Source organism: Scaptodrosophila lebanonensis, unplaced genomic scaffold (assembly GCF_003285725.1).
Source record: "Scaptodrosophila lebanonensis strain 11010-0011.00,11010-0021.00 unplaced genomic scaffold, SlebRS2 tig00000024-arrow-pilon, whole genome shotgun sequence".
Classification (NCBI taxonomy): Eukaryota; Metazoa; Arthropoda; class Insecta; order Diptera; family Drosophilidae; genus Scaptodrosophila; species Scaptodrosophila lebanonensis.
In genome coordinates, this window is record NW_022060538.1 from 20,175,584 (window position 1) to 20,199,114 (window position 23,531).

Sequence of the window (23,531 nt, forward strand, 5' to 3'; positions counted from 1 at the left end):
GACACAAGTACAATTTGTTAATACATGAATTTATGTGTTTACTGTATACAGTCAATAGATTATATAAAAATAAAACAGATTATATTTTGATTTTTGTCGAGTTGAATATAACTTTGTTAATATCATATTATAAAATGCGCTTCATAAAAATATTAACAAAATTTATTGCAGGCAGTCCGCGGTGTAAAGCAATAAACTAATTGAAATTAAGGAAACCCTATATTTGAAAGTCTCTCTATAAGGTGCAGTTCTCGTTACAAAATGTCAATAATCTTAAAGAACTGCGACATTTTTTCCCAAGTGCGGTGCAAAGACGTTAACCGCTCACCGATTTGTTACATCGGCAAAAGAAGAATACAATTAATTCTTCAACTAAAAAATGTTACAAAAATGCCGATAGTTAAAAAATACAAACGTAACTTTAAGTCACCTTAAGATTGATTTCAATTAATTTGTAAGAATTACTCCCAGATTAAAGGACGAAATTTCAAAATACATATATTCAGTAGTTTTGTGATGTATACGAAAAGCCCTTCAATATACAGTTCTATGAGTACTTATTTTAATTTCTGGAAATAGCTTCTCGTGTGTTTTCTCAATGATTTACATACATACGTCATGACCTCTAGCAAATATTTGCATTAAAAAATCTACTCTTAATGCCTAAAACTAATCGGATGGTTTGACAAGACCCATCGCCTTGTCTCCGAATAAGGGAAGGATATCGGAGTCACTAACAATTTCTTCCTGAATCACTGGACTGTCTGGATCTTCGCAGTGGGTCTTGAAAAAAAATCTGCAATACAAATGAATCCAAATGTAGTTATACATATCTGAAGAGTATAGTCCTGTATGTGTGAATGTACCTGAAGTTTCCCTTTCTAGGGAGATAATCCTTAAACTGGCGAAGAGTCGGCTGTGTTCCAGGAATTTTTATTCTGTATGGAACAGTTTCTTCGCAGAATAAGAACACCACTACCGTCTCCGACGGCTTTGCCGGTAGTGGAGGTGGTGCCGACTGATGGTGCAGGTTACTGCAGTTGCCAAAGGTGGTGAGTTGCTGTTGCTGCATTGGAACCATATGAGGTTGTGTCGGCGGTTGGGTGTAACGACGGGAGCGTCTGGGTTCATCTTCTAGTCTTCGTTTTGCCTCCTCCAGTTTCGTGGTCGTACTTGAAATAGAGCGGGAGCTGCAAAGTGATTGGGCATATAGGGACTGCCATAATTGAACTTATTTTTCATACGCACCTCGTGTCTTTGTACTTCATAACAGAATCTGTTGAGAACATGCTTATGCCGCTATCGGTATTCATAGACGGCCATTTGTTCATTAGCTTCCTTGCGCAGGAACTGTGATCGGGCATGGACTTGGAGTGTTTCATCGAATGACCACCTTACAAAAGAAAGCGATATAATACAATGAAATAAGAATCGAAACACGAATGCGTTCAGAATACTTACTTAAGCTCATTGCACCATCGCTCACCATTCCGGAGTCGTGCGTAGCTGTGCGCCTTCTGGATGGTATGGGCGGGCAAGGTGACATTGTGCCAGGCGACCGATGTGGCGTTTGGTCCTTCCACACCCGCGATACATGCTGATCCAAAATGTCTTGGTCGTTGTCTTCGTCCAGAGCAAACTTTTCGCGTATCGCCTCAGCAAAAGCGCGCTCACTGACGTTAGATCTGTCGCTACTGGGAATTCGCTAGCAATAGTAATGAGAAAAATCAATTCCGCCAATTATAAAATGAATTCACTTTTTTCAATCAATTCAAGTGGGGAAATGAAGAGCATATGAAGCTATAATACATCGGAAAAATCGGAAATGCTCCAACTCTTTCCTCTTCAGCAGATTTGGCTCTCGACCCTACTGCTTCAATATTCATTCGAATTCTTAGCAATCTAAGTATAATTCATGGGAAAAAACTGCTTACCTCCAGCCGTGCTCTTTCTTCCAAGTCCCTCTTACGTTTAACTTCCTCCAGTTTCGGTATCAACAAAGCCACAAGCTCATCTTCTTTGAGGGGCCTATGTTCATTGGAGTGTAGCCGTTGAGTGCGAGGTATAACCTAAAAATGGATATAAAAGATATGTACATATATTAATGCCACACTACAAACATCTTTCTTACCTGAAAGGTGTTGGTCTCTTTATTAGCCATTGCGCTCTGACGGATTGCTTTACTCTCCGTGGAGCTGTGTCTCCGTTGAATGTATGGCCTTCCGTCCCTGAAAAGAAAACATTTCTCTATTAATATACAAGTACTAACCGACACCTGGTGTTGGCTGAGCCTAATGCAAGAGCCTATGGCACCTTCTATGATACTTCCTGTGACGACTTGGTCCCAGGCTCAAACTCAACTACTCACATCGAACAACTGGACAGTGACATTGTATCGGAGTCGGTGCGGCCTCCGGAGCTGACACTTGCCCTCTCCGAATCAACCCGCGAATTCGGCACGTAGGAGGTATTGTTGGTGCTCGTGTTGAACACATAACCGTGCGCTCTACGGCATTCGCATGCAAGGCGTTTTTGTGTGTTTTGGGAAAATGTCCATGCAATGTGGCCAAATCATATGAGTTTTAAATAAAATGAGGAAATACACAAAAATCAGTAAATCCGTAAAACAAATCCGTCATTTAAGTAGCCATCGTAGTGTATGTTGCGGTTCGTGATTATGCAGGCGTGTTGTTTTGTTCGTGAGAGCGTGGACGTGCGTGCATTGATTTGTGAGTGTAGTCATGTAAAATATGTAAATAAAAGTAAACAAAATAAAAATAAATAAATAAAAGATGTCTTGGAAGAAAGAAATACATATGTACAATAATCTTAAACACAACTTAATAATATCATATTGCAGATAAATCAGGTAAAAATAATTCTTCTTTGGCATGCTACAGATAAAACTTATTACATAAGGAGAACACACGAAAATCTTGCAAAACTCATTATTGAAATGCTCCATCAAATCTAAATACTTAAAACTACAAAAATACTTAAAAACTAAATATTGCAAAATCTTTTGTTCTAAAAATGTTCTAGGCGTCAGCTTTTGAAGATGATGTTATGATGAATGCATATATATATCGCTAAAAAATTTAAATGTCAGCTTCACTTGAACAAGAAGCGTGGAAATGAAATGGTTTTTTGGACAATCGGATTGCAAATACTATTAAATAGCAAAACGATGCAGCCAGAATGTTGTTTCCGAAATTTTAATAAGCACTACTTATGCACAGAATCTACTTTTTGACGAATGCAGATAATAATTATGTCGAGATCGAACACGATATGATTTAAATAGTTTTTTTATGAATACTTCATTAGCCTGGATAATAAATTGGTCCTTAGATCTGGGAAGGGTCGGGTTCTTTGTCGCAAGTTCCTATATTATGATTTTGAATTAGATGTCGCAAATATAATTTGGTTTTTTCAAATGCTATTCTTTGCTGTGCCCAATGGATAAAACCTTAAGCCCGTGTAGTGCAAATGTATGAAATATCCAAGGAGTATAGTATATTCAGAATCTGTATGACAATAAGAATGAAAAAAAGCTTACAAAATAATAGCATTCTAGTAATTTATAAACACTTTCTAATGGTTTTACGAAAAATTAGTCCATATAAAATAATAAAACCATAACTAAACGAGTTAAGAAATTAACTTTGGTCTGAAGCTTTATAATTTATAGTTGCGTAGAAAGAATTGTTCAACTATTTTACAAATGGGCATCCATGCTCAACCCAAGAGTTATGCAAGACCATTTAAAATTTCTACTGCGATTATTTCTAAAGGAGTTGTTATACTTGTAATATATGATATGATATATACATAATGTACATGTTTGTATTCCTCACATAGTGCCAGCAATCTTTTAACGAGATAGCTTTAATACCGTAGTGGTTAACTGCAACAGACAGACGGACATCCCGTAGCGCCGAGATTCCAACAAGAAACCTTCAGCACTGATATTTAATTATTTAACTCTATCAACGAGTAGCAAAACGTTTATTTATCTAAAAGGCAGTGCGTACGATGTAAATAATTCCCTTTCAGAGATTGTGAAAGTCTGGGTGTGGTGTATTCTGAGAACCGTGGTGATCAAGGGTGTGTATGTGTTTTTTAATCATTAAAATAGTGACATTTTAAATCGTTCACACGCGATGTGTGCAACCGTTCGGAAATATCAACCAATTTCCCACAGTTAGCATCAAAATACCTTGCGTAAATATCAAAATGGGTTTAATAGTATAGCCGTAGAAAAGCGCCTACCTATTAATATATGTAGGAATACAAGAATAGGGTTACGCAAGCGGTAGCCAGCTGCTTTAAAATCAACATTATTACTACACTTACCCAGGAGGTCTAATTTCCAGTCTTCGTTTCTGAGTTGCAATAAGAAGATCCCGCGTTAGACGCATTGGATAATCAACGGGCGCCCGTCCGCCCTCGACTTGTAATTTCTCGAAATCGTCGGAGAGCAACAGTTCGGAATCTTCGTGCAGTGTTGGTAATGTGGAGCTGCGCGGCAGTGTGTCCGTGGCACTAATGGAGCCACTAGAGCTAGCCGAAGTTGAGGGACCATAGACGCTGCCGCTGGCACTACATGTGCCAGCTGGCGGGCCAGTTGTAGCGCTTATGCTACTGTTTATCGGCAAGCTTATGAAGGAGCCCATTGAGCCCGTTGCTGGCTGTTTTCCAGAAGAGGTTGGTGTTGCACATGCACCTGCAATATTGCCAACATTGCTGGCGCAACTGCCGCCACTACTGACGCTGCTACCCGAGGCAGTGGCTCCGCTACTGCTGAATCTTTCGTGGGCTGCCGCCATTTGCTGGATGTACAAGATGTACATCTCCGAGCATAGGAAGCTCGGATAAATGTTGTCCCGTATAATAACTTCCACGTGATGCTGCATCGGGTCGTAGATGTGTGGACTAAGTGGAATCTCATTTGATTTGATTGCTTTTATTTGACAGCGCAAATCATCGGATATAGGCAATTGGCTTTTTCTAAGGAACCTGCAAATTATTCAAATAGCTTGTTGCATACGTCACTTTTTTGCAGTTCATAAATTTGACTTACCTATATATCGCACCGATTATTTGCTTCACCTTCTCCGGATCGGTTTGTTGCTTCAGACCTTCGCATGCAAAGTAAAAATTCAAGTGATCGTTGTAGGCCGGCGCCTCCTCCTCGACATACTTCTTAAAAAGTTCAACCCCATCTCGGTCTTCAAGTAGATGATTAAGCGTGCGGGCCCAGTTTAGATAAGATGGAGGTGAGTTCTTTGATGTCTCAGTAACCCCTTCGGTCATCTAAGCGAATATAATGGTCTCTTTCGTAAACTTGGCTTTAACATAAAAACAAACAAATGCAAACCTTTGTAGCACGGCTCTCTTCTCCGGGTACAGGTGGTCGTGGCCCACTACACTCATTATCATCATGTTTTCCGAGTCCCGATAAATGGCTCATGCCACTTCAAGTTCAGCTGTTTCTATTGCTCTTTTTGTTATGATTTTCGTCCTTTTCTTATTATCTTAGCTTGCTAAATATTTATCTACTCTTATGTTTAAGTTCATACAAACAAACTTTTTATTCCAATCACAAAGGCCCGTTATATTTTAAATATTTTTGGGACATGGAAGATGATTTAATTTAATGTTGGTTGCGAGTTTGGAAGGCAATCATACAAGGCCTGCAAAAAAATTCATAATTAGTAAGACAGTTTTTAAATAAATTAAATTTTTCGTACTGACAGTATTTAAATGACCATCAGAACCAAACTCAAGCAAGCTTAGATTGCTATAAATATATTATATACGCAGCTATAAATTGGTTAACACCTAGTGTAACTTTGTAGCATAATAATCCATGATTCAGGGAGCTACAAAAGTGCTCTAAGCTTTGCAGATTGCTTTGACTGCAGTCTGTTCAAAAAATAAGAGCGCCATTGTTTTGCGTCACTAGAATAAAAAAGGACGATCAGAGTTTTGTAAACGTTCATGGAAGTTGTGGCAGCTGAACTTTTTCCAACGTTAGAATTGACTATTTTGGTTCAAACTTAATATATTTTCAAGGCTGAATTAGCGGCAAAAATCTATGCCAAGATTTTTTAAAGGTATGAACTTATGAAGAGATGAATGTACAGCAGTTTTTAATTGTGTTCTAAATCCCTCCCAAATGGAAACAAGGTGAAGTGCCGCACCAAAAAGCTGACTATAAGGATTGGAAGACTTGGTGCATTTACTGAAAACATTCCCTTTTGTTATTTGTGAAAGGAAGTGTATCGATTGTAACTATAGTAGAGTCCTTCAAAATGCAGAACTTTTAAAAATGATGAAACTCAAAAACGGCCGCTATTGAATACAGTCCCAAGGATGCTCGACAACTTTTTGCAACTGTATGGCCTAGAAATCGGACTTGGCAGTTATAATTATACTTTCGCAATCTATGGACGGTAAAACATTTTTTAAATCGACAACACAGTCGAAAGAAGAGTGTCATGGTCGGGAGAGAGTTTCTAACATCAAAAAAGAATGCCGTGGCTTACAAAACGTCATTATCTGAATTACAAAATATATTTGGGACTCTAATGTGGCATTTCCGACAAGATATACATACTCCAATCCATAAAGCCTGCCTTGTCAAGACGTGTATTCAAACCTTGAAAGTGGACTTGCTTTAGTAGCCCCCATGTTTCCCTAAAGCTTATGAGGCAGAAAAGACAGCTTTAATCAATGGAATCACTTAAAGATTTAAGATTACAGAAATTTCTCTAAACAAATTACTTCCCGTTACTGCTTCCGTGTCCTCATGTTAAGTTTTATAATGATTGTTTAATATAAATGTAAAGGAAATTATAGCTATAAATGCCATAAGTTCTCTGCCCAAGTTCTGTACTATTTATTGGTTAAGGAAAAATATTAAAATTTTTCGTTTTTGTGTGAGTTGGTGGAGGATATTTAGGAGTCCACTTCGTCGACTTTAGCATTCCTTTCTTGTTTTTCTTTTGTGTACATAGTATGCTAATAATTTTATAGCTCTTCTTAGACTTGAATAGGCTTTCTTTTAAATATAGTTGGAGATCCCTAGAATTTTGGGTTCAAAAACAGCAGAGCATGGAAAACTAGGCCTAGTGTGTTCTTATTCAAGTCACGAGCAGTGTATGTAAGGAGTATATATGTATGTACATATGTAAATAAATTTGTATGTATGTATGTACATATATATGTATGTAGTTATATTGGTTCGCCTTGTGGGCGTTAAATGCAATGAGCTCTTTGTAGAATTTAAAAAAATATTGAAATGAAAATATCATGTTGTATAACAACTAGTGCAATTTCGTAGAAAATGCCGGCGCCATTAGACCAATTGTCGTTATATTTGTCAGTTGTGATGCTAACTGAATACCCAGTTGAGTGGAGTAGACGTTTTCAAGAGTTGGATGTGTATACATATATAATAGTATTTAAAAGAAATCGAACGGCGGCCATTTTGAGGACGTTTTTCATTGGTTGATAATGCCAACCAATACAATATTCAGCGCACATGAAGAAGCAAAGGGAAGGACAATAATCCATTATATACGAAATTCAAAAAGGAATTCGTGCGCACACACACAAGCACACTCACTAGTAGAGGAAAATGAACAGGAGGCGGTGGTGGTGCCTCGTCTCCAGTGCTGTTTGACACGACATGAAGCCTGGCAAACTAAACATCAGCAGCCCCTTTCAAAAAATCACAAATTTTTTCTGCAGTCAAAGCAACGACAACTACAAACATACACACACACAAACACACACTCACACAGACACACACACAAAAAGTACCTCCGACAACAAACAGAAACAACAACAAGAGACAAAGGCCGATAACAGAGCACTCGAACATCAGAGGCAAGAGCAGCAGCCCTTCGCTGCCAGCACGGCAGCCAAACATACATAGCACGACTTACATATGAACATACAAGTACATACATACGTACACGTATGTACGTATGTGTGTCTATATATTTATATATATATATATATGTATATGTATAGTACATATGTACAGTGATAAAAGCTGAATAATAAAGGGGATGAACGTCGGCTGTGACAACAAAGAGAGCGCCAGAGCCAAGGAAACTCATCAAAACGCCATTTGCATAGCACTCCATTGCAGCCTAAAGAACAAAAATAAAAGCACAATTAAAACGCCAGGCACAATGCTGCCGACAGGGACGGCAACAGCTATTGAAACGAAAACAACAAGAGGAAGAGATAACTAGGAATGCGGCAACCACTTAAGGCGTCAAGCTCTAAGTCGGCTGTCACAGAAATCAATGCACATTTCCTAAAGACATACGAAAGAAAGGAAAACTTAATGGGAGATACAATTAATTAAAGATACAATTATCTTTCCGACACAAAGGATAATCGAGCTCCTGAATGTGTATGAAGCAGTCAAATAACGTAGTATTTGCTAAAGTGGTGAAATATTAACATCCTTACAGAAATAGACAATATTTTAAATTTTATGTATTTTGTGAGAAAAAACACAGGATCACTCATTCCTCCGTCGCGGCAAATAAATTCAATTTTTCGCTTATCACATTATGTTGCAATGTTCATTTGTCTAATTATACTCTGTACATGAAATGTAGAAGAGCTGAAAAATGTAACAGGCATATCTCGGAGACTATAGAAGTATTAGGGACACCAAACTTTTAGTCCCAGCTGCCTTATGTGAATACGCAGAAAATGTGTATTTTGGAATTTCTCTCCCTCCCTCCTCTCCAACAAAATCACTGATTTTCCATAACTCCAGCATTTCTGCCCAGTTAGTGATTATGAGTCCGTATGCCAAATTTCATCAGGATAGGCCGATTTAGCAGGAAGTTAAAGCTATATATGTATGTATATATGATCAAGCGGTGCCCACAGCTATTGTTCTTGTTACTGCGTTGCACAGCCACACGAGACATAGTACAGAGTATTTTAAAGTCAGGACAACCTACATTAGCTTCTCTATTTGTTTTTGAATGTACTTGTATTTATTTTAAAAAGAGTATATATTGATAGTATCACGTTATAAAATATTAGGTTTGTAGACTCTTCTAATAACCAGACAACACAAGTTTATTTTACTTTTTGGATTTTCTTCCTAATCTCCACGATACTGTTCAACTTTCGAAAGCTACATAAATCAAACTTATATCTACTTTTGTTTTAAATTTAAATGACCGATTTAGTCAAGTCTAAGCAAAGTTATTCGGAAAACAGACAACCCGCAGCACCAAGTTCGCCCTTCCTCTTCTTTTTGCTTCTACTATGGACGCATAAAACTTAGCGCCGGAAGTTTGTCTGGGTACACTGTACAGTGTTCACTGTAGGGCTTGCTCGCCTGTAGCGTTCTCTCTTTTTCCTAATCACAGTTCACAAAAGGTAAGGGTATATTATCTTAGTAAAAAAAAGAAGCAGCTGCCTCAAAGTATATACAAATCATATATATTTTTGATCAGTTTGTGAAGACGGTTAGTATGAATGCAAGGACTACCGAAAGTATGCATGTCCTCGTAATTTCGCTTCCCTGCAATGAGTATTTGATTAAAAGTTTAATATTGTAGATATGTGGATAAGTAAGAAAGATACAATACCCCAATTTGTCATCTAGATAGAACTAGAATGCACCCCCTACTTCCACGCTAGAGACGTTTTATTATAGTTTCTGCAATTCTTGTAATTCACAAGTTTTAGGGAAGTTATAGCCGAAAATGCAATCTCAATTGTTGTTTTTGTTGTAATTCAATTTCTTACTGCCACACACACTTACGCGTTTTAAATCTATGCGTATCCACTGTGCAAGCACATGCGTTTACGTAGAGTTATATATTATTGTTTAATTTGTACACCAAATTTTTACCTGATGGGTAAAAAGGGTAACATATAAGATTTGTGCTAAACAATAAAACCGTTCTGATTTTGTTATCCTTTGCCAAAACATATAAGACAGCCCTCAAAAAATCAAAAAGGGGAAACTCAAGTTTAAATATTTTAACTGACCTATGAGATCACATTATTTCGGATATCTTTCAAGGATTGAAAGCAAAATTATGGTAATTTACCGATATTAACTAAGGCAAAAGAGCTAGAGCCAAACATGCTTTTCTAAGCCCAAGAGAAAGCATGTTTATACTCTGTACATGAAATATAAAAGAGTATATTAGGTTACCGGAAGGTGAACAAGAGAGAACGCTACAGTCGAGCAAGCCCGACAGTGTAATACCCTGTACCCAGGTAAACTTGCGTCACTGAGTTATATGCGCCTATAGCAGCAGCAAAAAGAGGAAGAAGAAGAGCGAACTTGTTGCTGCAGTTTGGTGGGGTTGTACTGGCGAGAATTTGTTTTGCTAATAACTTTTCTTAGAATTGACCGAATTGAATAAAATTTTGAACAACAATAGACAATTATATATAAATTATGTGTGCAAAGTTTGGTTTAGGTAGCATTTGAAATGTGGACGCTATTGACGAAATTCTGTAGCGGTGGAAGGGGGGGAAAATTAAAAAAAAATAAAATAAACTCGTCCTTACTCGGACCTAGGAGAATCTGGATGCCAACTTTGGTTATTCCAGCTTTTATAGTTTCTGAGATCCTTGCGTTCATCCAGACGGACAGACGGACGGACAGACGGACGGACATGTCTAGATCGATTTCTCTCGTCATGCTGATCAAGAATATATATACTTTATGGGGTCGGAGATGCTTCCTTCTGTATGTTACATACTTTGCACAAACCTAATATACCCTTTTTACCCTACGGGTACAGGGTATAAAAATGTAAAGTAAAAGTATATATATTCTTGGTCAGCAAGACGAGTCGATCAAGTCCTATCTGTCTATCTGTCCGTATGACCACCTGGATCTCAGAGATTATAAAACTATACTAGAGACACGATGTGCCAATTTGTTTTATTTATTTTTTTGACGTTATGGGTGGCAGTAACGGTACTGTTATAGTGTCAATTTAACAATGGGATTCTACAAAATATGCACACAAAACCCATGCAAATAGTTCATAAGAAAGAAATTATAGAAATTATGCAGATCTGTCTGTTTTATCGGGTGTTGTATTATTACGCGTTTTATAGTATCTATTAATTCTTTATGTTTGTGGACCTGATGAAGTAACAAACAATAATTTGCAGGAATTAGTCCCAAAATAAACACTTATAAAATGATTTACTACATCCATGACATGTCCAAACTTAATTCTACTTTGAATTATCAAAGAAATTTATTAAATTAGTTGTACGAGTTGTATTATTATTACCAACTGATTTTGTAAGTCAAGTGCGTTGAATGAATACAAAATTTCACAACATGAACTGCAAATATTCATTGACGTTTGATTAAATATTGTTACAACCCTTTAATAGCCTAATACACTTGTTACACAGATACTTTCGCACAATCTAAAACTTAATTGAAACAAGGGGAGTTCTAATTTAATTACATATATTCCAGACCAGAATTGATTTCTGAAAACCGATCATGCTTCGTCTATGATTGAACTATTTCACAAACTATTACCTTCCTTCTAGGTATAAGTATAAGGTTCAATTTGCCTCATCCTAATGCCTCCAATAAATCAATTGAAGCGGAAATTTATTTTGTTATTATTATAAACATCACGTAATCGGGCCTCGATTCCTTTGTGTACGCATCCTTACAATCTGAATAGCACAAAAGACCTGAAGGCATAACATCATTTCATATTTGCTGCGAATTGTTTTGGATCCTCATTACACTTTTCTTGTTTGGTTTGGCAGAACAAATGAGATTTTTTTTTTAATTTTATTTTATTGAATATGATTGACAGGTGAGTCGGGGATGAAATTGTTGTTTTCTTCTATTCTTTCGTTTTTTTTTTGGGAATAAAAATTATGTACTTACAACGAGATGGAGTCCTGGAGGAGACTACAACCGATCGAGAGGGATGATAGTATTTAGTTTTAAGAACATCTTAAAGAAGCAACTGTCAACAACTGTCGCCAAAGTTAAGTTTTCGCCGACAAGAGCGTGCGGTAGAAAGTAATGACGCAAAGCTGGAAAGTCAAACTGAATGCTGGCGCAGTTGATAGCGGCATTTAAGGTAGGCATGCACTAATCATACATATACCCAACGGGACTGAGAAGTACATGCTATATAGACATACATACATACATACATATGCAGGGAAGAGTATATAAGCGAGCATCACATTTTGGGGTTGCCGTTGTTGCTCTGGATTAGGGGAAGGGGTGCGTGTTGTTGACGTTCCAGGGCACAATTGTTGCATGTGCATTTTCCTTAAAATGTTTGCTATTCCTTCGAATTATTGTTGCTGGAGAAATCTGCATTTACTTTTCTTCGCGTAATTATAGCTTAACAGCACTGTACATTTGAAAAGAAATACTAGAAGTTACTTAGAAACTTTTGAGTCCACCCACCCATTCCGTCCGCAAAGCTGGTTGTTGTCTGACCACCCAACTACCAACTGCCGGACCGAACATAATAAATCGCTATGTACAACAAACACAAAAGATGTTCTTTTAAAGTGTCAGTGGTTGCGGCGGTGGCGATTGTGTGAGCGAGAGAGACGGCGCTATGAAATAGGAGTCATTGTATGCGCAGGTCCAGATCCTGTTCATACATAAACATGTAATCGAGAGTACTATTTTTTGCGATGTTAGCGTAAGCGCTTGGAACGCAAACATATCCATCCATGTACACCGCATGTTGGGGTTGTATTTGAGTCCTCCTCACCCTAATATTGCTATTTTTTAAAGCGTGCCTTTGATTTTGTGCTGAGGGTTTAAGGGCTGTTGCCAACAAACTGCACAACAAATATAGAAATGAATCTCAAACGAGTTTGAAAACAATACTTTTGCAATGAATTGCCGGTACTTGTGCCTCAAGCCCTGCACCACTGTATGCGTTATTTATTTCTAATGAGGGTAACTGGGTAGATGACGACCGCCATTGCGGCACAAACTTAGTCTATTTTAAGTCTAGACTGAAAACCGGGAAATATGCACATATTGATTGACCTTGTTTAACAAAAGTCGCTACAAACAAGTGAGTAGACCTTGTAGAAGTTTTAAATGAATGGATATAGGGCTTTGGGATTTATAAAGATTAGTTGTACCCTTTACCCGAAACGTAAAAAGGGCATATTAGGTTTGTGCAAAGTATGTAACAGGCAGAAGGAAGCCCCTCCCATTCAATAATATATTCTAAATCAGAATGACGACGACACAAATCGATCTAGACACGTCCGTCCATCTGTCCATATTTCAAAACTACTTAAGCCAAGCTTTGCACACGTAATCTATATACAATAATCTACTTGAAATTCAAATTTCATCCAACTCGGTCAATTCTAAGAAAAGTTATTGCGAAATAATTTCACTCCAACTGCAGCATCAAGTTCGCTCTTCTTTTTCTTCTGCTATGGGCGCATAAACCTCAGTTCCGGAACTTTGTCTGGATACAGGACATTTCACTGTCGTGCTTTCTCAACTACTTATTCTTAATATTATAAATCAGTTTATACATAAGTAAGCTAAGAACCTAATTCTATTTTTACAGACGGATTTATTTTAGAGTGACGTGGAACATTGGAACATTTTTACGTTATTGTAAATATATATTTTGTTTTGCGGCCTCCTTTTTGTAGGGGTCTTAGGATATATACATCGATATTCGATTATGTCCTTCCTAGGAATCATATTCCTTATTTCAAATTAGCGTTTGCCATTAATTCGAAGAATATCTGTAGTTCAAGTACACCGATTAATTATAAAACTTGTTAGTTAAGAAATGTATGGAACAGCTTTAAAGGATCAAATGCAGCGTTTTTGAGTTGACAAACAAAGAGAGAACCAGACAACTGGGAAATGTTCAAAAATGAGTATTTAAGGCATTACTGGTTAAGGATCAACGTCAAATGCACAACAAATTTATAGATTTAACAACATAACTTCTTAATCATTGGGGAATAATCCAAAAGAACGTTCGAGTTTCTGGGAAAACGAATGGCATAATTTGCAAAATATACCTGCATATACTTTGGATTGCCATAAAACGAAACCATAGTGCACCACCACTAGTTAGAGCTTGGGTTTTTCGAAGTTGCACCACTCCTGATTTCAGTATTGAAGTGTTTCTACTCTCAAAAGCTCCTATTACTCCGTGGCCATGTGCCGCGAATCACAACATCTTTATCATTCTACCATACACATGTAAGACGGGATAACCCTATTGGGAGATCAATCAGTCAGTCTTAAAAAAGCAGTAGTCATAATTGGTCGTGCAGTCGATACAGTTGAAGCCGTTGAAAAGTTGTCGCGTTAAACATTAGGTTGCTAATTCGTTCATATTTTACATCACACTTCAATACATAAAATATATTTTTCGAATAATATAACTGAATTAAAAATATTTTTACATTTACCAATATATGTAACATTTTATCATTGTATCATTTTTCACTTGTTTGGATTTGCATTTCGCGACCTTCGAGTGATGCAACACCATCAGACATGATAACAACACTTCCTTTCTGAAATTAGGATTCAGGATCTTCATAAATAACAAAGTTTTTCAAGAACGTGTCGAAAACCTCTTTATAAATAATATCGTATCTTTTACAGCTTTTTAATACAGAGCTGGCATGGCGAAACATAAAATCAAAACTGATAAATCTCGTTAGTTAGAAATTACTATATGCTTACATGAAAAATTGCAAATTTGGAGAAATGTTGAAGTCAAACAACACGGCAGTGAAATACTCTGACAGATGGTCGGACATGGCTTTGTCTTTATTCAGCATAAGGCACATACTCAGGCTGCTGCAAAATTGGTTGGAATAGGATACTTCCAATCATTTATTGATCACCACAACCTGATATTCCTAAAATTAATTTTTTTGAAGGTTAATTCGATTTTACAAAACAAATTTTCGTTTGTTCGTTTTATTCAGATAGAGCATCAAAGAAAACAATTTTGTAAAAAACAGCAAATTTCTCGTGAACGTTTTTGATGGCTAATTTTTTACGATTATAAATTTGGTGTTACTCCACAGTGGTTTCGTGAAGATCGACCAATGACATCAAGGACAGAACGACTTGTCATATATCTTGAGATTCAAATGCCCTTAGGTATTGACATGAAACAATTCCATCGATTTTTACGGAATCATTTGAATGTAAAACATGATGTTCATGTTGGATACCCCCTAAATTTGACCTAAAATCTCAAACGGTTCAACTCAAATTTGGTATACAACATCGTAACATGTGTTTAAACTTTAACATAATCACAAGAACCTTATACTAAACAATAGTCGATTGTTTAGGTGTTGTAAAATGAACCTAAGCCAACAAAAGAAGTTCGTTCGCGCAGTGCTTCAAAGAAAATAATTGCATAATTTTTCAGTAAAACCAGCACGTTTCTGCCATTGCTTTAGAGGATCGTAGAACAGTGAAGGCTGAGTGCTAAACGACAATTTTCTCGCCAGAAGTCATCAATGATTTGCGAAAATTAAACCAAAAATCCCGCATGATCCTTAATTATGACAATGCTAGCTTACATACAGAACATCAATCAGTTGATTATTTAAAGCAGCAAAGTATTAGATTACTTGTAATAACTCACTGTCCACTTGATTTATCGCCAAATGTCTTATTTTTGTTCCCAACGAACCCATTCACAACAGCTGAAGAAGTTGTTGAAGTATTCAAAAAGCTCCACTTCAGAAAAGAAAACATACATACATATGTACATATATGTTAAAGGCGAATATTTTGAAAATAAATAAAATTGGTTTTGTAGAAAGTGTTATAGTTTTTTCCTCATCATTCCAGAAACAGAACAGCCCATAAATAAAGGACATGGGCCCGATAATGAACATATATGTACAAGTATGTAAGGTGGCAACCAGACACCTATTGCAACAATATGGCATCCCTACACAGGCAGCAGGGGTATGGAGAGAAGTCAGTCATTAGAGAGAGTCGTTGGAAAGCAGCCGTGGCATAAAGTCGGCATCAGTCAGCCGTCAGTCGTTTAAGCCGTTTACCGAAGCAGCGATCAGCCGTCTTCGAATTTAAATATTCGTCATTAACAAACACAATTGTATTAGTATTTTCTTTTCCCCATCGATAACTTTCAAACTATTACCTGCTAGAGACAGTAACTGGAGTGGGGCATGGCCCGTTTATCGACAGGCACTTCCTGTTACAAATTTAAAATGCGTGCGCGATCGTGTGTTATCAGTGCGAAAATGAGCATCGAACAAAGAGCCAACATTAAATTTTGTTTTAAAATTGATAAAACTTTTACCGAAACGTTTGAATTGATGGAACAAGTTTATGGCGATGATTGCCTATCCCGTAGCAGAGTGCACGAGTGGTTTCAACTTTTTCAAGTGGTTGAGAGGACATAAATGACGATCAACATGTCGGCCAATCAAAATTCGTGATCACCGAAAATTCCATTGAAACTGTGCGTGAATTCATAAAAAATCAGCCGAAATCATCATTGAAATTGATGGGAATGGAAGTGAACATCTCCAAAACATCGATATATCACATTTTGACCGAACATTTGGGTTTACGAAAGGTGTGTGCACGGGTTGTTCCGCACAAATTTACTGGCGACCAAAAATTGCTCTCATCGATCGACGCTTGTGACCGATTATTTGACCAAAAATCACATTTTAACCATTAACCACTCGCCGTATTCACCTGATATGGCACCGTGCGACTTCTACCTTTTCGGAAAAATGCATTTGCCCATGAAAGGAAAGCGTTATGCAGACGTAGAGGCCATTCAAAAAGCTTGCACCGGCATACTGGCGGCAATACCGGCCAACGAGCTACACCACTTTTGGCCCGTGCAAAAAGCTGTATTGAAGCAGGAGACTATTTTGAATAAAATAAATTGATTTTGCCGAAAAAACCATTTGTAAAAGTCCTATTTACTTTGGAACACACCTTGAATTTTTAAAAATTTTTAAATGATTAACATAATGTAGAATTGTGAACCAATACAGCAATAATAACAACAGCTGCGGGAAGGTTATGGGCAGAGTTTACACTTCTGCTATAACTTCATTTTCATGATGATATCTAACATAAGCCTATATAAGTCTATTTGTTATAATGCGAAAAAGTCGGTCCATGCCCATGGCTATGTAGACTTGTCATATGCATTCCCAGAAAGGGTTTATTATTGGCCATAAGCCCAAGTTAAACTAACCCCGTTAAGCATTTCAGTTGCCTAATGCATAAACCTTCCGCTGAATTGAGCTAAGTGTAGGCGTTGCTGATCACAAATTAAATATAGCTTTGACCAACTGACTTAGTTTGTTTCTATATATTCTTACAGAAATTATACCATAAGTGCAATTTTTAATATAATGACATGTTCCGCTTCGGTGACGAGTTTCAATAAGCTTTAGCCTTAGAGCTGTAGGACATCAGTACAAGAAAAACTAAATATTGAACTCAACACACAACACTCAACCCTTTGCACAAATTTTACAAATATTTTATTATTGAATGCGTTTGAAAAGGGGGGAAATTGTGATATTTTTCTCGCACGAATTCCTTAAAATTACGCATGAATAACATACAAAGGAATTTGCATTTATTATTAAATTGTGGTGCGAAGCGCCAAATGTTTGAAAATTTCAAATTAAAATAAATGCAATATAAGAGTTTTTCGATTCAATTATTGCAGTTCTACGCCTGTGTAGTTTTGGCTTAAAGGTTGGTATTACTTGCATTTTTATACACACCCGAATTGGTTCTGCTTCTTTATGCTAATTTAGCCATCTAATTCATGATATCAGTACTAATAAGCCCCATTAGTAAATGGAAAAAGTCGTTAATAAGTTACGACTCTATGTAAGTATATATGGTTATGAATTATGGTGATCCCACGAGTCTAGCGTTCTTTTCGTCCTTTTCTTGGATTTCCCCATCTCTTAACAAAAGAGAACACAACAGTGGAGTAGGCCCAACAGTGAAATTTTGAGATGTAGAATTGTATGTATGTAGATTAAGTGTGCTTATGTAGCTTTTCAAATGTGAACAGTATTGACGAAATTCTGAGGGGGGAGGAATCAAAAAAGAAAATATATTATACATTAAACAAAGCTGGGTAAAAATTAAAAAAAAAATCATTAATGAAAAACAGAAGCTTTAGATTTTGTTAGCGCCGTCGGTGTGAAATCCTTTTCCATTGCATATGGGTCTTGGCGACTTAGCTCTCGGATCCACACCAAGCAGCACTATCTTAACCTATTATCTACGGATGTCCTTTTCAAAGGGACCCTTTAAGAGCAACTGGGGCCTGCAACTCTTTATATACAGAACTTATTTTTACTCATGCATTAATATACAGCCTTTTCAGAGCCCAGGTCAAACAAGAGAACTGTTACTATTGCAAAGAAGGTCAAACTTGGGAAACTAATTTTACCAACTTGGAAAGATTGGGAACGAACTCCTAATGTTTATGAACGATTTGAACACAAGGGTATCTGTCTACGCTATCAAAACTCTGATGCAAAAACTACACAGAGCAAACTGATGGTGGGAATGGTAAGCAATAGCCGGCTTTAATTGCCAAAATTTGGTCTACAAATTCCAATAATTACGCTCATACATACGGACAGGTTATCACAACAAGTCTAAGATTTGGGTTACAAGAGGAGGAAGTTGTGATATTTTTCTGTTTAGCATGAATTCGTTATACAAGTAATTATGCTTAAATTGTAAATTCTAATACTCACCATACGAACACAAGATGGGAGACGCCAAATATTTGAAACTTAAAATATAACGAAGGCAATGCAATTTAAGAGCTTTTTAATTTAAATGTTATAATTCGACGTTTACTAAGTTTTTCTTGAAGATTATTATAATTTGTTTTCTTTTGAAATGTATACGCCACCGTCTTGTTTCTGTTTCTTTAGTTAAATGTATCCATCTGAAAAGGAATAGTATTATAATAAGTTTCAATTGTATGTGTAGAAAATTAAAGAGAATGGAAGGTTAAAACTTTACTGGCGAAGGGAACAGTTCATCTAATAAAATTAAATTAAATTAATTAAAATTAATTATTTTCTTCTTCTTTATAAGGTTAGTCCTTGTTTTACAAGCTGGGTTCCTTCAGCATTTGTTGAATTTCTGAACTTATTTAATGACTCACTATACTCTGTACTTGAAATGTACCAGAGTATATTAGGTTTTCGGAAAGTAAAAAATGTAACAGGCATAAAGAGGCGTGGCAGATCCCATAAAGTATATATTCTTGATAAGCATGACAAGACGAGTCGATCGATAGACCTGTCTGTCCCTCCGTCTGAACACCTGGATATCAGGGACTATAGAGCAGTGCTGGCATATATTTAGAAGTAATAAAAGCTCTTATAAAATAAAATTTAAAATAGAATTTTTAAAAAATCTAAAAAGGGGTAAAAGAGTGCCGCTTTTTTATATATTCCATTTATAAAAAATGCTTAGAGAAATGTAATTTTTAAGGTTTTTTGTCACCTTGGTGATCATTTAAAATGATACTCGCCCATTTTTTCTGTATCGTCGTATGCTGAAATAGGCAGAAAGCTGCTTCAATGGCTTTACGGACCAGCAACAAAACCAATTTCACTTTTGCTCGGCATTTTTCCTCGAATTCTTTCGGCATGAATATTCATTCACGCAAGTTTAAAAATGATGCGCACTTTTTAAATAAAGACGGTGTAAACTACTTATGTCATTGGCAAATATTGCTGAAAACTAATGACTATGCTTCCACATTACCATTTTTATACCCTGTACCCAAAGGGTACAAGGGTATATTAGTTTTGTGCGAGTGCACATGGAACACACAGAATGAGGCTTGGTAGACCCCACAAAGTATATATATTCTTGATCTTGTCTGTCTGTATGAACGCAAGGATCTCCGAAAGTATAAGAGCTAGAGTAACCAAACTTGGTATCCTGAGACCGAGAAAGGACGAGTTTGTTTATTTTTTCTGATACACTCCCCCACTCCCCCCCCCCTATTAACGATTTTCTATAACTCCCGTAATTCTTGGAATTTTGAACTAAAATTTGGTAGTCACATTAGGTTAGTGATTATATAGCCGTATATTATAATAGAATGATCGGAAAGAAAGTTATAGCCACATAACCAGTCCCAATGCACACATACATACATATGTACAAGTACACAAACACGCATAGATACGATTCTGATGTAAATGTATATATGCATGTATGGAATATTTTATATTTAATTTAGTTAATTAATTAAATTAATTTAGTTAATTAATTAAATTAAATTAATTAATTAATTTAATTTCTTTTTTGTGGGGGGGTACAGGGAGCCTGCTCGACTTTAGCATTCCTTTCTTGTTTTTTACATAAACTTTGGCAAAATTACAAAAAGCGGAAAAACCGAAATGTATTTTCCCCTAATTTGATTTCAGAAGCAACCACATTTGACGGGAAAAAAGCCAAATTGGCAGCACTGTCAAAAAGGCAACAAATTGTTTATAGAGATGCCTTACGGTTGTATACGCAGTACGAGCATATAAGCCCCAACCTGATGTAATTGCCAAATTTAAGTACAATTCAAAGAATTACGGGAGTTAAAATCACTAATCACTACGGGAAAATTACTAGTAGCGAGGAAGTGCGGGGTGAATCAGAAAAATGAGGAAACTTTATCCGTCTAGGCTTTTGGGGAACCTGGCTACATAGTTAGGTTATTCTAGCACTGAGATCCTTTCGTTCATACAGTCGGACATGGCTATATCGATTCGTGTTGTGGGATCAGTCAAGAGTCATTCCTTCTTAGATACATTCGCACTAAGCTAAGTAGTATACTTATAAAGTATAGTTTTCAAATATATCACGATCAAAATTTAAATAATTTTTATTTTCGACGTCTTATCATTGAACAAGTGCATTGATCATTAATCTCTATAAGATTTATGGAATTTTTATTTATCTTTATCGCTCATATGACGGTTACAGGATATAGAAACCATTATACATAAATTTATTTAAGTTAATTTTAAAAGCAAAGAATTTATTGCAATCGATCGGTTACTGATTATTAGAAGCCTAAAAAAAACGAATCTAATATATAAGCATAAATAAACACTAGTCCCTAACACACCCTTAAGCTTAGCATAGATTAAATACAAGTGGAAAAGCTAAGGTCGGGTGTCCCTGAGTACTCATATCAGGCATTTTTTATGTCTCTAGGTCGCATAGTTTCCGAGATCTGGGTGTTCACAGAGACAGACAGACGGACAGACAGGGTTAGAACGGGTTAGCTGTAATACTTTCGGAGATCCTTGGATTCGAAGAAACATTTGGACATCTCTAAAGCGATTCGTCTAGTCTTGTTTGTGTGTGCATACATATGTGTATACACGTATATTGAGATCCCACAACCTTTCCCTGTTATGGGGGCTACTGGACACTTGTATAAATAAGTTGAATAATGTGGCTCGAAAATTTAAAACTAAATTCCAATTTGGTTCAAAATATGAAGTCTAAGTTCGAATAGCCCATATTTTTATCCTGGCTTAATCCAATTATAAATTTCAGTTTAAACACCACACACAGCGTGGACCTGCTGGAAAAACACAGAAGCATATGGACACAAATGTATTGCTACAGACACTACTTACTACTACTAATAAATTATGATCTAACTTTTCGAAACTACTTGGTATAACTGTCTAACGTTCAGATTGCATACAATATTTTTAAGATCATCCCTATAGCAGCAATGTGATAAAATATTTAAAAGTTTATAACAAACCGAAATCTAACCAATAACAGGATATTATTTATTTTAAAAATTAAACATTTTTGTTTGTTCTATTCCTTTGGGTCCATCGAACTAAATCTGACAGCACCGCTTAGAGTATAACATAATCGTCATTTTTTAAGGAGTGCTATCATTTATTTCAATGATTATTGTCCTGATATTATTTTCAAATTGTCTTACCTTTAGCATTTTTTCTTCACATTTGTTTCAAGTAACGACGTACAAGAATTTGCTGCCAAAACGAATCGTAAGCAAACCTTCTGGAGCGCTGATGACGGTATCAAGGTGGGTTTGGACGGGTGTAATTTTCTTGTTGCTTTAATGGCTGGACGCGAATTTGATGACATAGACGACGAGGAAGTTTTCATTTTGATTTTTATGCGTAGCAATGTGTTTTTATACAATAACAGTTGCGATTGCACCAAACATGAAGTAGGGACTTTTAACAAACAGCACAACAAAAAATAAACAATAGAAATTTAACAAGACGGAAGCACAACGAAGTCGATCGTAACGTGGGCAGCACCAATTCCGATTATTTATGTGGTAATTGTCTCTGAACCTAAACTCATACTGTCTAGGTATCTATGAAGGCGCAGTAATTAGCATTGGCAGCGGAAATTGTCAAATTACGGACGAATTATTTTTAAAGCCACTTCAATGCATTCACATGTACACGTTTTTTGCAGCGTCTTTGCTCCCAGTTGCAGGACTGGGCTAACCATTCAGTCGACATTAAAATTATATTCAAGAGGGAGCGCCGCGTCTGCTTGTGGCGAACGCTACGGAATTGCCTTCTCAAAGCATTTTGTTTTTGCAGTTTGGATAAAGGCAAAAGCCAGTTGTTCAACAATTTGGAATTCCTTAACACTTAGCACTTTTTAATGTATTTCTGTATTCCTTTTTTGTGTATTTTTATGGAATGCCAACTTTTTGCTTCTACAAATTTGGTGTTTTCATGGACGTTTTGTTTGTTATCTCGATGTTTATATAGTACACGAACAGAGCCCGAGCACTTACGTGCGAATTTTCACTAGATTTTTTATAAACAATGTTAATTGTTGAAATGAAAACACGGACCTAAGTTTCTGCTTCTTTATTTGCCGACGCATGTTAAGGTGGCCGACCTTTTTTTATTTTAATACCAACGCGGTATTTTTTTTCCTTTATAGTTTGGGCCCACCACTTGCGCATTGCCAGGGTGGCTTAAAACATAACCATGAGTGTTGGTTCATAAAATTAATACTGCTTATATTCAACTATTTTATAATGAGTTTAATTTTTATAAACGAGTACTATCAATCCTATATTTTTATACATTGGGTCTGAAAAGAAGGTTGCCTTCGACTTATCAGTAAATATGAATGTATTGAGAATTTTTGACTGTCCATCCCTGGCTAAGCGTTGAGCGAATTAGGCGAAAATGGTTTGCTTAAATCAATCATTAGTTTTTATTGGGAATGGCAACAAGAAAATTACCGTTCGTGAATAACCAATTATGATGCCTTTTCACTATTTTATTTTCCAATATTAAGACCAAGAGTAAGATGTAAGTTGCACATGTATGTGTGTATGAAACCTTATAACCGTCATATTTCTTAAATTCAAAACTCGTCTGCATTATTTCAACTATTTGAATCAATAACGTAA

The 23,531-nt window shown here is 36.4% G+C and overlaps 1 protein-coding gene across 2 annotated transcripts; it reads right to left on the reverse strand.

Annotated features, from left to right (window-relative positions):
- Positions 1–472: 472 nt before the first annotated feature.
- Positions 473–22,960, reverse strand: LOC115621098 (axin). 2 transcript variants are annotated; one of them, XM_030514635.1, is made up of 12 exons: positions 22,062–22,960; positions 18,826–19,022; positions 5,381–5,696; positions 5,084–5,316; positions 4,357–5,019; positions 2,369–2,506; positions 2,132–2,228; positions 1,935–2,069; positions 1,462–1,705; positions 1,249–1,393; positions 867–1,190; positions 473–796 (listed from the first exon to the last, which is right to left on the reverse strand). In XM_030514635.1, exons 3-12 carry the CDS (start codon positions 5,471–5,473, stop codon positions 670–672), a joined length of 2,199 nt encoding a protein of 732 aa, XP_030370495.1. In that variant the 5' UTR covers positions 5,474–5,696; positions 18,826–19,022; positions 22,062–22,960; the 3' UTR covers positions 473–669. The 2 variants fall into 2 exon arrangements, with proteins under 2 accessions (XP_030370495.1, XP_030370496.1); XM_030514636.1 differs by lacking the exon at positions 2,369–2,506.
- Between the last annotated feature and the right edge of the window lie 571 nt (positions 22,961–23,531).